The following is a 16,424-nucleotide window of genomic DNA, read 5'->3' on the forward strand; positions in this document are numbered from 1 at the left end:
TTAAACAGAAGAGAATATTTTCTTTGAATAGGAGGTTCCCAACTGAAATATCAATTTGCCTTTTTCTTACATAAGCTATTGAGCATTTAATACAGTTCTATCATTTTCCATTATGTCAGATTCCCAACATTCCTGCAACTTTTTAAAAATCTCTTACTCAAATTACATTCCTATTATTGTTTACACATTTTTAGATTCCAGGCTGGAGAAACATTCCCCTTGAATCCATATTGAGTTAAGTCTGCTTTAAGAAAATAATATTGTGGTGATGATCTTCAGCAGTCCTCTTAAGGACACTGGGTAGACCATATGCAATCTGGTTTTCGTGAATGCAATCATCCTAGCTCATAAAGTTAGGTTCCTTCAATTAGACGTGTTTTCTCAGTAGAGATCAAAGCTATTGGATGAATTGCTATGTGGAGCATACTTTCATTCATTCATTCATGAAAGTTTCATTCATTACCTTTGATCAATTTAACAGTGGCATTAATCACAAGTACGTATATTTTGGCTTGTAGCAGTGAACTTGCATGGGGAAACTGAATGGTGGTGCATTAGAAAGAAAATAATGAGCTCATAGTTATACAATGCCTTTCACATATTCTGCACGTCCCAAAGTTTTACAGTTAAAGTAATTTTGAAGTATAGTCATTGTTGTAATGTTGGAAATGCAACAGTCCATTTGTGCACAACAAGGGACCATAATCAATACCAGCAATCTGGTCTTAAATATTGCATATAGAGAAATAAATATTGGCCAGGGCACTGAGCTGAACTCCCCTGATCTTCATCAAATCTGTACTATTTACCACAGGACAGGACGGGCCATAAAAGGGTCTTCTGAAAGTGCAGTATTCCCTCAGTGCTGCACCAAACTGTTGGCAGGGGCTTTGTACTCGAGCCTCTAGATTCACTTTTACAACTATTTGGTTGAAAACTGAGAATGCTAAGCTGAGACAAAGCTGACTATTACAGCTAGTTTATTGATTTTTTTACCCCCATGGCAATCCTGCATTATCATCAAATTAGTATTATTATCTAAATTGTACAATAGGAAACAACTAGTTTATAATATTGCATCACTTCCATTGACTATGTTCTGTTCCCTTGATAAACATGTTCTCTGAACACGTGCATGTCAAACTCCTTCCCTGGTGTACACACATATTGTGCAGCATCAATCTCCAAGTCACATAGTTTTGTCAGGAAAAGAAAACATTCCTACCTTAATTCCTCTCCAAAACATCATCCACGGTGGCATCATTCCAGATTACATTCCAACACTTCCTGACCCCCACAAAACCAAGTTTACCATTTTTAGTCCTCTTTAGGAAGTATCCCTTATCAAAGTAGGCACAACAAATATTCCTGCAGTACTGTTCTAAAAGGGAAATTTTGTCATAAGGCCCCAGTCGCAAAGTAAAGAAACCTATCACCCATTAACAGGGATTTTTTTGTTCCCATTTTGAGTTTATCGCGGTCTCATTAACCTCATTTTGGCCAAGGTAAGATCAGCCCCTGAGTGTTATTAGAAAGTAAAATGTTTAAAATAGATGCCTAAATGCCACAATTAATTCAACATGGGGAATCCAACTATTTAGCTTACTGCACAATCTTTAAACCTAATAAAACATAAATGAAAAACCTTTAGGCATTTGAAATACTTAAGATAGACTTTTCAACAGATTAATGTACATATTTAGACATATTTGTGTACATTAGCAATATTTACAAAATATTTTTTGAGACTATTATATATGGAAGTTAATTGTGTGTCCTTTAAGATAAGCATATTCTATTGGTAGGAGCAACCTGTACAATTTCCAGGTAAGGGCTAACAAACAAACAATGCCAGAAGGTTATCCCTTCCAACCTTGTCCTGCACAACCTGCTGACTGTCCTTTCTGATGTAACATGCTCAAATATATGCTTCATTAGACAGTGTTGGTCATTGAGGAGAAAAAAGAAAAAATTATTTTAAGCAACAAAAGTAATTTGGTAAGATTCAGATTCACATAAGTGTCATTTTCCACATTTGTTAAACAGCATATTCAACATTCACAGAAGACAGAAAATTTTACAATCCTAATTTCAATACCTTACAAAGGTGTTTTCTTTTGTTTATTTTTAAAATAAAAATACAGCCTGCATATCTTGAATGCCTATTGGATTTGGTTTGTGATTTCTCAGATTTTAAAGGTATAATTAATAGATTTATTGATTGTATTTGTTTAAGACTACATCACCATAAGCTTTGAAAAGCAAACTCATTTCCATTTATCAATTTTATAATTTTAAGTGCATACTATATTAGTATCTGAAACATCTTGGGGGCAATGATTCTCTCATTATCCATTTTCAGATGATCTAGCTAATTGCAAGTATAGGGCTTTCACAACATCTCTTTGTAGATTTAATGGCTTGAGGCACAGTCTGACCTTGAGGAAGAGTTCTGAAAAAGCAGCACAATCTACTAGATATTGACTCATTTGCATCAAACCAACTACCCAAAATTACAAATATGCATTAAAAACTGGAAGGACTATGTATTCTATGATAAAACGAGAACTATGCATGTAGGAGCAATGCTCTACTTCCATTATGGGCAAGAACCTGATCACTATGTGTGAGGTGCTGTCAGTATTGGTCAGGCCTATACCCCACAACTGTGTCATGGCAATCACCTGAGCCAAGTTTCATTTTATTTGGAGATTTAAAGTTAACTGTGTCCATAACTACCTAATGCACAGATTTTGAGGCAAAGTGGGGAAGAGCAGACACAAACTGACCTTTGGTGGGGAAAGGACCACTGGTCTGGCAAAAGCTGTGATAAACACAAATTGCTGTAGAAACTCAGCAGGTCTGGCAGCATCTCTGGAAAGAGAAACAGAGTTAACGTTTTGAGTCAGATATGATTCTTCTTTTCAATTATTTCTCTCCACAGATGCTGCTAGTCCTCTGAGTTTATACAGCACTTTCTGCTTTTATTTCAGATTTACAGCAGCAACAGAATTTTGATTTTATTCACTGGTGAGAGCTGTTGAAATTCAGCCCGAGTAGCTGTGTGATGTTGGACGCTCGCTGTGTTCTATGGAATATAGACACTGTGTTCTGTGGGATGCACACTTAGACAAATATCAACTGTGGTTGGAGGGCCATAAACATGGCGAAAGTTGCTTGTGAGGAACCTGTTAGAATTCCAGTGCAGAATTATCCATGGGTGAGAGTTGTAGGTTTCTTTTATGTTCATGTTTGGGACATGAGCGCCGCTGACTGGCCAGCATTTATTTCCCATCCCTAGATTTCCTTGAGAAGGTGGTGGTGAGCTGCCTTCTTGAACCACTACAGTCCACATGCTCGATGTTGACCTACAATGCTCTTATGAAAGGAATTACAGGATTTTGACCCAATAACACTGAAGGAACAGCAATATATTTCCAAGACAGGATGATAAGTCACTTGGAGGGATACTTGCAGGAGGTGGTGTTCCCATGTATCTGATGTCCATTAACACATTCTAATGTCCAGGACTATTTCTGGAGAGTTGAACTAAATCTTTGGACAGCCGCCACACAGGTACAATGAGGAAAGGCCATCATCTAAGTTGTTTCAGCCATAGTGCACTGAGACAGAAAAACTACAGATGCTGGAATCCAAAGTTGACAGGCAGGAGGCTGGAAAAACACAGCAAGCCAGGTAGCATCAAGAGGTGGCGAAGTCGATGTTTCAGGTGTAAGCTTTCTTCAGGACTGGGGTGGGTGTAGGGGGAGCTGCAGATAAAGGGAGTGGTGGGGGCAGGGTGGTGAAATGGGGATAGATGAAGACAGGTAGAGGGTATGACCTGGTTGGTTAATGGGAGGAATGAATCCGGTTGGTGGCTGGGAGGAATGGAAGGGAGAGGAGGCGCTGGGAAGGAAGTCAGGGCTTAGGAAGGGAGGTTATTTAAAATTGGATTAGGTTGGAAGAGAGGCAGGTGAACCTCTGTCTCGTGTGGAAGAACTGTTCAGGGTCCTGAATGGAGGTGAGGGGTATGGTGAACTGGCAGGTTCCACATCCGCCAAAACCCCAGGCCACTCTCCCCACCGACCCCCCCGAACGCCCAGGAAACTTCCCCTGTAACCTGAAAAGATGCAAAACCTGCTGGTACACCACCACCCTCACCTCCAGGGCCCCAAACAGTCCGTTCACTGGTTCACCTGCCTCTCCCCAAACTAGTTTACTGCATCCGGTGCTCCCGATGTGGTCTTCTCTACATCAGGGAGACTGAAGGTAAACCTAGGGAATGGTTCACCGAGCATCGCAGCCGTGTCTGCAGAGGCTGACCTGATCTCCCAGTCACCGCCCATTTTAATCTCCCTTCCCACTCTCTTTCCGACATGACCATCATTGGTCTCCTTTGTGGCCGCAATGAAGCACACTGCACATTGAAGGAACACCACCCCATCTTCTGTCTGGGCAGCCTACAGCCCTGAGGACTCAACATTGAAATCTCCAATTTCAAATAACCTCCCTTCCCATTCCCCAACTCCCTTCCTAGCCCCTCCCCCTCCCTTCCACCAACTGGAATAATTCCTCCCATTAACCAACCAGGTCGTATCCTCTACCAGTCTTCTCCTATCCCCACTTCACCACCCTGCCCCCACCACCCCTTTATCTGCAGCTCCCCCTGCACCCACCCCAGTCCTGAAGAAGGCTTACACCTGAAACATCGACTTCTCCATCTCCTGACGCTGCCTGGCTCGCTGTGTTCCTCCAGCCTCCTGCCTGTTTATAATCCACTGAGAGACAGGGAACTGTATACAAAAACCTTTTGGGCTGTTTGACATGAAATGAAATTTATAAATATTAACTGTAATTGTAGATGTTATGAGTAACATGCAATATTGGAAGAAACGCATTTGGTTTGCATTATGAAATGTCAACTTTGAACAGTTATATCAATGTGCACTTATGTATATTTTTTGAATATTAATTTTACTTTTGGAAAAAGGTACCTTGGAATTGGAAACTTTCTTTTGATGTGCATAATCCACAAATGTAAGTAGTATTCAAAATATTAATGTTTTTGTTAACTAACCAGAATCCTTTTAAATCAAGCTGAAAGTACTTTCAGTGGTCTTACATTTAGATTTGTAGACTAGACATGTCATCAATAAAATTACTCTAACAAAACCTAACTTATCTATTCTGTTAAACTGTTCAAGGTATGACTCACTTTGACTGAATTCAATTCATTCAATTCCACAGAAGGCTAATTACAAGTTGATTGATTATTTATAAACATGTCACCCTACAAAGAGATGCAGCATATATATTTATGTAGATTTTTAAACGAGAAAGTATTTACTCTAATAGCTTAAAGAAAATAATCTGTTTATTTTGAATTTATTTCAATCCAAGATAATACACAGAATAAAACAATTATTGCCAAGTGGTGCCTAAGTTCACTTAATCAGAATTAATTTGGGATGGTTATGCTTTGTGAATGTACACACACAGAATATAATTAACCCAAACAAACTTTATCTAAAGCTAAATTTTCAAAGTCTATACAAAGGAAATAGAACCTCATTCCAGGAAATCATGTCTTCCTTTACCCAATGTAAAAAGCAAGATTCAATCCAAATCCAAAATGCCAAAAATGATCAGATATAAGGGTATGCTAGATTTTTGCTGCATTTAATGGTAGTTATGTTAACTTGCACAGCACTGTTCATCAATTGTTATTTAATCAGAGAAGTCTTTTCCTTTCTTTCAGTCTTCATTTCATTTGAGGTTTAATCTTTGTGGTTGTGCGAGTGCCAATATTGGCAGGTAACAATCATGAGATCACAAGAAATTTTAACAATTCAAAGAGAACCTATACATCTTTTAAATTTGTGAACAGACTATGAGATGGTGAACAATATTTTGTCTTATTATTGTTCCTTATGTTTCTGCAGATGGATTTTGAACTGTGGAACATTTTACAAGCTCAAGCTTTTGCTGCCCATCTCATTTTTGCTAATGATCATTTTAGAGTCTGCATTAAAAAAATGATAGCATTTAATACATCATTAAATGAATCATGGTTTATTTTCCATAAGAATCTGTCATGAAAGGCTACTTTGTCTTTTACTAAGCAAGTACTCTGTTAAGAACAACTAATTGAAGAAAAGATTTGTATTGAAAACAGTTGTAAAGGTGGTTTATCAACAGAAGTCCAAGGATTAGAAATAGATAGCACCTATTTAAATATATTTCATATCGCTAATGCTGGAATAACTCATTTCAATCTACAGCCTGTTGCAAGAGCTAATTTTTATTCAGTACTTACCATTCTTAATTCTTCATAAAAATGCTCTACATATACCAAAATTATAATTCAGATTTAGTGTCCAAAATTACAATGAACACATAGGGCTCAATCTCATGCATTGAGTTTTTTGAAGTGGTTCTCGCTGTGAGGCCAAGTGAGTTTTTGCTTCAAATTGTAACAAACTCTCTGCATCATTTGTTATCCTATCTCTATTTATCATATCTAATTTCTGTTCCATCTTACTATGCACCATTCCCAGAAGGATTCACCACTCAGTGTATATCCATCCTAACACCAGCATCTCTTGTGCTATGCCATCTTTGAAGCCTTACCTCTCAGTTGGGGGAGACTGGCATTTGGCAGCTGTCCTGCTTGGTGATGCCAGTGGTGAGGAGAAATGGCAGAGAAGGTGAGGCTTGCACCATGTTTTTTAGTGAGGGATATGGACATCCTGTTGGACAGGGTGGTGCAATGAAGAGATGTTCTCTTCTTGTAGGACCGTCAGAGGAGGTGAGCCCTCTCCAGGCATGGCCATCCTGGTCAGAGATCATCACTCAGCTTGATGCTGCCTCCATGGTGCAGTGGACCAGACTGTCGTGCTGATAGAAAGCCAATGACCTTCTCTGCTCTGCCCAGATAAATGCTATACTCTGTTCTCTGTCACCTCACTCTCACTCCATCTCTGCCATGGTATCCAACTCCCATCAAGGTCCATGTCCTGACACACCCTTTATTGCATGCAACCCCTTCCCTGACATGTCTATCATCGGAACACTACATCACATTGTCCACACATGTATCCCGCACTAACAGCCAAGCCATCCACTGGTTTATTACTCATTCATCTCCTTTACATCATTGCAGGAGAAGACACCCATATAGCTGATTATCTACCGCAACACCATATTCCCACACTATTCCTGTATCCTTAATGTCAGTAATAATCAGAAATCTATTGATTTCTTTCATGATCCTACTTAATGACTGGGCTTCTACATCCCTCTTATATACAGAATTTCAAAGATTCAGCATTCTCTGAGTTAACCATTTCCGAATTAATAGCATTTTGAAATTTGAGAACCAATACATCCGCTATCACCGTAGATCACTTTCAACACTCTGCGGATAAGGTCACTAGTTTCGAGGAATTTAATTTAGTAATCCCACTAATTTCTGTAATACTATGGTTCTTTTTACTAACTCTAATTTCTTTCAGTTCCACACATTCACTGGGCCATTTGGAGCTTAATTGTTTCCAGGAGACATCTTGTATGTTCTTCTGTGAAGACAGAGGCAAAGTAATAATTTAGGTTCTCTGCCTTTTCTCTATTTCCTACTATAAATTCTCCTGTCTCTGCCTGAATGGATCCACATTTGTCTTTGCCAATCTTTTCCTTCTTACTTATCTATAGAAGCTTTTACAATCCAGTTTTTTTTAACTATTTTGCATTCATTAATTTAATTTACTATTTTTTTTATCATCAGAGTCTATGAGGGCTAGTATGTGTTAATGTGTATAACACCAATTGTGATATCCTGGTCAGCTGATGACAAATGTGGAGCAAAATTTCCCCTATCACACTCTTTAACTCTGAACAATACTGGTGAAAAGATTAACATTTCTCATAGTGACAAACACAATGAGTGAGGTAGAGTTTTTCCTTAGAATTAATCCAGAATTATTGAATGTTGTTACTGACTCACATCCACAATAAATGAGGTTCAGACTGTAGAAATGGGTAAGAAAATAGCTACAGGACTGTGAGAGCTAAAATCGACAATACCCAACAGAAAATTTAACAAACCTTGTTCTGACAAAACAATTGGTCTTTATTAACAAGGAAGCTGCATGCAGAATGGCTGAACTTGGGAGAGAGAAAGAGAGCGGATCGCAGCTCTGAGCTACTCTCACAAGATTGCGCTTACAGTGAGAAAAGCAGGAATATTTATACTTAAAACTTATCAATACTATCAATAATTATCACTCAAGGTTAGTCGTCCATTAGACTGGCACATTGAATTATGATCTGTGTTATTACTTCTGAGGTTTATCATATTAACTTCCCAAAACCTTGTGACACATATGTCATGCCATAATCTTGTCCTTGTTGGGGCCTCAGAGGATTTTATGGAATGTCCTTACTTAGGCTTAGCCAGTATCCCAGAACTTATGTGGAGCCAGCTAATCAAACTCTGACAAGGTCTACTGAGGTTAAAGAATTTGCCTGGACTTAGCCTATGTCAAGTCCTGCTAAGGTTAGCATTGCTTTGACCTTTGTTAACTTGTGTTGTTTACAACCAGGGGTTGGCCAGTTTTCCCATCATGCAACTATGTTTCACACAATTCCTCAAGACTTTTGGAATTCATTTTTAAGAAGGCAGCCTTGAGGCTGACTCAGGGGAAATGTTCATCTTTCCAATTCAAGCTGCATTCAAATCTAGATGAAAATAATAATTCATGAACCAGCTGCACCATTTCTTGATTTACAAATATTTATGAATAACAATATTTTCTTATTATTCATTTCTATATTTATATAGTTTGATAGTTATTCTTTGAATGGAGAATAATGTCTTGGAGGAGAGATTTTGCCTTAGAGTATCAAAGTGTTGAATTAACAACAACAGTCATCAATCTTGACTGCTTCAACAATCTTCAAAAAATGAACTTGATAAAACAAAGCATATTTTAAACATTACTCAAAAATTTTGATGTGTATTTTTAAAACTGTCACTGATAGTGAGATTTGCTCTTTAAAAAGCCATCTAATTCCTGCTAAGTGCCACACACCCACAGTATTAACCATACATTTCCCTGATATGAGCTAAGAGTTGGCAGATCTTTTTCGCATACATATTATCAATAACACTTGTGAGTACTGTAGGAGCTGCTAACCCATTGCTCATGCATGAAATTTGGATAAGTCACAGGGGTATCTAGCGTTTTCGAATTGTATTTATTTCTTGTAAAACTGACTTTGGTAAAGCTATTTAAGGTTAGATCTCAAGGCTCTACGTTTACATACTTTGAAGAAAATAGTGTCAAAAGTAAACTAGAAAATAAATTTTCAGTCACACTGTTACCTTAATGAAGGATAATTCATTACAGAATTACTGCAGGCAGTACCACCACAAATTCATGAGAATTGTTCTAGGAATGTGGAACTTCAGTTCTGCAAATAAACTAGAGAAGGTGAGACATTTTCTTGAAGAAAAGGCTGAGTGGTGATTTGAAAGAGATATTCAAAATCATGAGGACTCTGTATAGAACAGGTAGAGAGAAACTGTTCCCATTTGTGAAAGGATCAAGAACATGAGGGGAGGGCACAGATTTAAGTAATTGATAAAAGAAGCAAAAGCAGTATGAGGCAAAGCTTCCCACACACTCAGTAGTTAAGGTCTAGAATGCACTGAGTATGCTAGGGCTAGATTCAATTGAGGTAAGGGATGTTAGAGTCTTACCTAAAAAGGAACAATGTGCATGGTTCCAGAAGGTAGGAAAACGGTACTAAGTAAATTGCCCTATTCAGAAAGCTGGTGCAACCAAATGGCCTCCTTCTGTACTTTAACAATTGTGATAGGGAAGATGAAATAATGCCTGCCATCTTGTCACTTTGTCAACCCAGACTAGCTGCTCTTTTGGGACCGCAGAAGCATTTTTTTTTTGTATGAGTGTATAAAAATATACAAATTTAGAAACTTTTTTTTCTAAAAATGTGTACTATACATACAAGCATATTCCATGTGTTCTGAGCTTCAATCTCAATGTGTTATGGTACACAAGACGCTATGTCTTTGCAAAAAGGGAGTTTATTTATCATGGTAGCCCTTGTTTGCCAAAAATTGGCTGTTCTTCACACCAGTTGGTTTTCCAGAGGGACTAGCATGCATTTTAACTGGCATATGGCAATATTCTGATGTAAAGGAGATTATTGCTTTAGAAAAATACACAAAGGAGACCTATCTGATTACGTTTATATATTAAAGTGTCCTGATTCAACCAACAGCTAAGTGAAACAACTGAATAACTTTTTAAATTTGTTCATGGGATGTGGGCATTGCTTGTTAGACCAGCATTATTGCCAATCTCCAATTGCCCTGGAGAACTTGGTGATGAGCTGCCTCCTTGAATGGCTGCAGGCCTTGCAAATGGGACACCCAGAGCTGTTGGTGATGTCAGAATACTCAGACAGCAACAATGAATAAAAGTTGATAAAGTTCCCAATCAGGAAGATGTCTGGTTTGGAGATGAACATGCGTGCAGTTGTGTTCCTTTGCACTTATTGCCTTTGTCCCTCTAAGTAAGTGGTCATGATGAGACGGTGATGTCAGGAAACAGTTTTGGTGACTTACACCAGTGCATCTTGTAGAAAGTATTCAATATTAAGACTTCAGGATGAAGGTGGAGATGTAGTCATCCAAACTAATGGAGAGTATTCCATAACACTCTTGACTTATACCCCTTGTAGATAGACAGGCACTAAGAAGAAGGAAGTGAGTTACTTGCCACAGAATTCCTAGCCTTTAATTTGCTCCTGCAACCACAGCATTTATATGGCTGGTCCAGTTCAGCTCCTGGTCAATGGTAACCCCCAGGATGTTAATAGTGTGGGATTCAGTGATGGTAATGCCATTAAAGATCTAATGCGATGGTTAAATTCTGTCTAATTGGTGATGGTCATTGTCTGGATCTTGTGTGGTTCAAATGTTTCTTACCACTTATCAGGCCAAACCTGATGTTTACCAGTTATTGCTGTATATGGACATGCATTGCTTCAGCAATGATACTTTGCAATTAAAAGTTAAATATGTCAAATATAACAGTGCTCTGTTTGAGATTATGACTAGCATTTTACTATAGTTCTTTCAGAAGGAGCACTTGCTTATCAAGTCATTCCCAAAAACTTTCATGATACTTATTTAATAGATGATGATGAACAAAAAGAACATTTTAACTGCCGCTGCAGCATCTTTTATTTGGAGTCTCCCAACAAATCTAAATACGTTAAAATTGTTAAAAGAAAAAAATACATATTTGAGACTCATTCAAAATATTACAATTTCGAGTTAATTCACAAACCACTCCAGGCTGCCCAGAGAGCACGAGGAGTTCCAACTTAATCCTCTCTGGATAAATTTAGAGCACATAAAACCTTCATAATTTAGAGCACATAATTCTCAATTGCATTAGCTTTTTGAATAAGGTTATAGTTCATTGACTAATCTAGCTATTTAGATCAATGCTAACATCTCAGTAAAGATTGACCATCCACTTTTATCAGAATGAATAGATTTTGCAAAAGTGTTTTGAAAAACATGCTAACTTGAGTTATGCACGTATTGGTATATTTATTTTATAATGTTTTTACTTGAATAACCACACACAGAAAGAAATCTCTAAGATTTTGGCTAACTGTCTTTTTAGCATCTTCAGAGCAATAAGTCTGGTAAATAAAATCTTCATAAAGTATATGCTATTGATTATGACAGTATTGATATTATGTGCATGAGATGTTTAAAGCTTCATTACTTTAATGTATTAACAGTTTGGATGTATGTGTAAAAGAATGATGCCAGATAGTAACAAATCCAAGAAAAGTTTATTATGAATATGGCATTTGCAGGATGATAAAATCAAGTTACATAACCATGTATGACATGTTTCTTTGAATTGATGAAATAATCTACAAAAGTATAAAAGAATCCTGTTGTAAATGAAGTATGTACATTTCTGGTTTGCAGCATTATCTGTGATCAATGAAATGTTCTTTTAAATAAGCCAGGCACTCAGAAGGTTAGCTTGAAGTTTGAAGCACAAAAATAAATGTACCATAGTTGTCTCTTTAAATTTACTTTTAATTGTTTTGTATTGTAGAGTTGGTAACACTGTTAACATTGATACTAACAGAACCCCTTGCCCCATTGTTTAGCTACTTGGCACCAATTCCTCATAAAATATTTTATATACTTGTACAAGAAATAGTTAAAAACACAGACACAGCCTTCACAGGTGATGAATTTTTCATACTGCGATTTGAAACACTATGTGATTTGACAGCAGCTGTGATTATTGTTAGTTCAAATCACCAGAAATTATTTGACACCAACACAGAAACATTTAAAAAACAGCTCCTTTTGCTGTTTTAGCTATTGTTTGCAGTTAGAGCACAAGGGACTCTGGGAATGTTTATAGCTGAGGCTCCATGGCGGCAATCTGTCACATACATCTGAGCCTGCTATATAGTGCATTGTCTGGCAAGATGGAAGATAAGTCATCCCCAGAATTCCTCTGTGAAAATGGTTCCATTAACCATGAGCTAGTTAAGAGTCTTTTATCTCTGAGAGAGGTCTGAAGAATACACAGCAAAGCAACAGCAGAAACAAAAGGTATACAGACAGTGGAAGCAGCATAAGGTGACACTACAGAGGAAGGCCATCACACAAAAAACATCACCTCCCAAGAATCACTGGTTCACGAGGATTGCAGTAATGAAATTGACCATTGCAGACTAGAGATAAAGCACAGTGAGGACAAAGGACAATATTGCCACATTAGCTTAGTATATACTGCATATAGTAACACACATTAAATTTTGCAATGGGACTGACAGTCAAGGACACTTACACATTGTACACATTACTTATCTCACTCTCATTATTAGATGCCTTAATGAACAGCTGCCAAAGATGGAGTGAAAGAAGCATTTATACTGACAATCACAAATAGTGTCAAACACTAGAATGTGTTTTTTTTTGGCAAAATGATGACAGAAAAATAGAATTGCGAGTCTATTAATTAATGTGCAGTTTTGATTTGTGTACCTATTCCAAGCTTATAAACTCAATCTTGAATTTCTGTTTCAGTACTAACAACTAAAGTACAATTAGAATTTCCTCTATTTCAGTAAACAGAAGAATAATGAAACACAATATGTCAAATATTCTTCTTAAAAGTCTAAAACAACATTATTTTAAATTGCAGATTAGCCTCAGTTATACTGAGAAAAATATAGCTGAAAATAAATGCAAGTATCTCACCTCAACTCAATCTTATTGAGTCTCCTTAAAGCACTTTGAAAAAAGGCAGAACGACTATAAAAACGGCGTGAGGCTTTGTGTTTTTTAGTCTGGAGGTAAAGTTTGCATGGCTGCAGAAAAGGTTAACACAGATTCTGGTCATAAGAGAATGAGGAGATTGCAGCCACAAACTGGAAACTAAATCCATTTGTCTAGTACAAAACAGCACTCTTCCACAAATTCCAGCCCATATGCTGCATATTTTACGAAGACAACAAAGATTAATAATGGTAGCACCATGGTAGCAGAAGTAATGTCTACTTATGGTTCATTAACTACACATGGATTCCATCTTCCTACAGTTTCAAGAATTTAACATTCTAGACACAGGCCAGAATCAAATTATGTAAGAACCCAAATTGCTTTATGTGCAAGTAAGAAAAATCTGAATCATAAAAAAGAATTAAACTCTGCATAAAATTTCAAAATACTATGCCCTATTTTTAAAAAGAAAAAAAAAACCCTTTAAAGTCTGACTTAGTCAAACTGGGTCATCTTTCCATACTTACCTCCTTCAACCTTGATCATATCAAGATCATTATAGATTAAAATCTGTAATTCTCTCATTTTACAATCTCTTCACCATTGCATTTGCATCTTATGGCAGAGGCATGTACACATTAAAGGCATCTTCACAAAGATGCAAAGGAAAACCTTGGAAGGAACATTTACAATTAACTGGTAATTCAACTTTCTGAAGGCAAAAAAATAACTCTTTACATTACAGAATGATTAGTCACAGTTCAAAAGAGACATGAGAACAGTTGTATTGATGGTGTGAGCTGACCTGCTCAAGTTCAAAGTGCTAGCACTAGAATTCAGCTGAAAACATTGTCTATGCCTCAGAACACAATACTGAACACAGTATATGGTCATAGTTTAATCCTCTTTACGTTCCAATGATTGTGTGGTGTGAACGCCATTACTATACACAGGAAACGGAAGTGTGGAAAAGAGTCCCTCTGCTGTTGTGAACACATTCCCTGCAGGCATTTGGGCCAGACTGGCCCCACTCACAGTGCTCCCGAATGGCCCTGACATGTTAATTCGATGTACGTGGTGATAAAGCATTTCCATAGGTGTCTTGGGCTCTAACCCAAAACTAGAACTGTTAACATCAACAAAGTTGACAGCATGAGTGTTAGGCAGCAAGTTGCCCTGCATGGCAAAGGTCACCTCAGCTGGGGCATACCGAATGGTGCCAGTAGTATAGACCCTCTGAGGAGTAGTGCTGGTGGCAGCTAGAGTTCCTGTTACCCTATGAACTAGGGGAAGCACCACATTACCAGCCTGTAACCTCTGCAGCGTTTCTAGGTCACTGGTGTAAAGCACAGAACTAGTGGTACTGGTGCTGCTGAGATGCTTGTCTCGTGGGGAGGTTGACAGAGGAGGAGACAGAGGATCTGTGACAGGAACTAAGGTAGTGTTGGATGAGGTGCTAAACTGAGTTTTACGACTGGCAGTATTTTCAGTCCCTGGTGGGGTAAGAACAGAGTCTGGAATAGTGACATGTAAACTAGTGTTGGCCTGTGGAGAGGGGAAGTGCTCAGAGCTCGGGGGCTTGGTCATGCTATAAGGGGATTCATTCCTTGAGATCTCTCTATTAGGAGGGTAATTCCAAATACTGCTATCATTATCAAAATTTATAGGTTCTGTTATTTCTGTTTTAATTTTAAGCACAGAGGCACTGTTTGGTGAGGACAGCAGTTGAGGCTGGTCTACTATGTTTGAGTCAAGTCCACTAGGGCTCGAAGCACTTGACAGCCTTCTACGTGTAACACTGCCTCCTTTTTGTTTTTTTCTCCTCTTCTTTCTCTTCTGGTGCTTGCTGGAAGACTGGATGGTCACTTCTCCTGCACTATCTGAATCCTTGGCACTGTCTGAGGTCACTGATTCACGGTTTGGCAACTGCATCTCCGTTTCGCTGCCTGCATATCGTTCTACTTTGATCTGCATAGAACCAAAAGTGCCAAAACTGTCCTCAGCTGCTTTCTGACTCTCAAAGTCTGAATTTTCAAAGCTATCATCGCTGTCCCTGCTGTCCTGGTTGCTAGAGCTATTGTCATCATCATTGCAGTTCATTTCATGATCTGAGTGGTTCCCAGACTGCTTCTTTCTGTCTGGCTCTGGATCATCACTGTTTTCAGACTGGTTGCCCTTCTCATCTGACTTGGAATTCTCATTGTCATCTGGAGGAGATGGAGAAAAAAAAGCATCAGTCGCACAAGAAACTACAATTTCTGCAGACATGATTTACACACTTCAGCTGAAAAGAGTAAAGGGGCAAATCAGCTGAGAAAATAATGTAATTTCTCATAAAATGCCTGAGTTTTATACTTGCTTACATCCTTTATTAGCAGGACATATGTAATTTAGTAAATAGACTTGGAGAAAAGTAAGTTTTGTTAACAAAATAGGGATAAATAATTTAAGATGATCAGGTCTCTATTTGTAAATCCAAAACATTCTATTGAAATGCAGTTCAGCTTTTAAAGAACAGGGACAAGTTTCCTTTGATCCTTTTCAAGACTCATTTTTCAGCAGCTTCAGAAGAAAAGTGACACTACACATGCTACAGGGTTGTTTTATGATTTGTGTTCAGATTCAGTTTGAAAGTCTGACTCATAGATCCTAAATTCAATTAGAAACTGGAAACATTGGAAAGATGAATGAATTTGATGAAGAATGCTAGTGTTTTATCCAGGATGGAATGAATAAATTCGAGAGCACTCTCATGATGCTCGACATCTCAGTTGCTGAATTAAGATCAACGACAACATATAGTAACCACAAATAGATGATAAGGACCAACACACTTAGACCACTGATGTTGGGGAAGGGAATGGAGCTGCTGTGGCCCTTAAGTTAGAATGTTCTACTCATCATTTTGTTGCTCCAGTTATTATTTTGCCCAGGGTTGTATTAGGTGCCCAGGAGGAAACCTTTTTGAATTATCCACACTATTTGCACCAGATGATGAGCATTCTAACCAGCCAAAAATAAAGGACATAGAAATGCCACAAAAAAGATTCAGGGAATCTTTTAATAA

The 16,424-nt window shown here is 38.0% G+C and overlaps 1 protein-coding gene across 11 annotated transcripts in view; it reads right to left on the minus strand.

The window, feature by feature from the left end:
• Positions 1–11,886: 11,886 nt before the first annotated feature.
• npas3 (neuronal PAS domain protein 3) overlaps positions 11,887–16,424 on the minus strand; it is a 1,348,016-nt gene continuing 1,343,478 nt past the window's right edge. For all 11 annotated transcript variants that reach the window (XM_087989951.1, XM_043697885.2, XM_087989958.1 and 8 more), the window contains one exon: positions 11,887–15,564. In XM_087989951.1, coding sequence (XP_087846077.1) covers positions 14,255–15,564 — 1,310 coding nt within the window. In that variant the 3' untranslated portion in view covers positions 11,887–14,254. The remainder of the gene's footprint in view (positions 15,565–16,424) is intronic.

Source organism: Chiloscyllium plagiosum, unplaced genomic scaffold (assembly GCF_037043375.1).
Source record: "Chiloscyllium plagiosum isolate Xiang-an unplaced genomic scaffold, Cpla_swu_hap1 HiC_scaffold_8, whole genome shotgun sequence".
Classification (NCBI taxonomy): Eukaryota; Metazoa; Chordata; class Chondrichthyes; order Orectolobiformes; family Hemiscylliidae; genus Chiloscyllium; species Chiloscyllium plagiosum.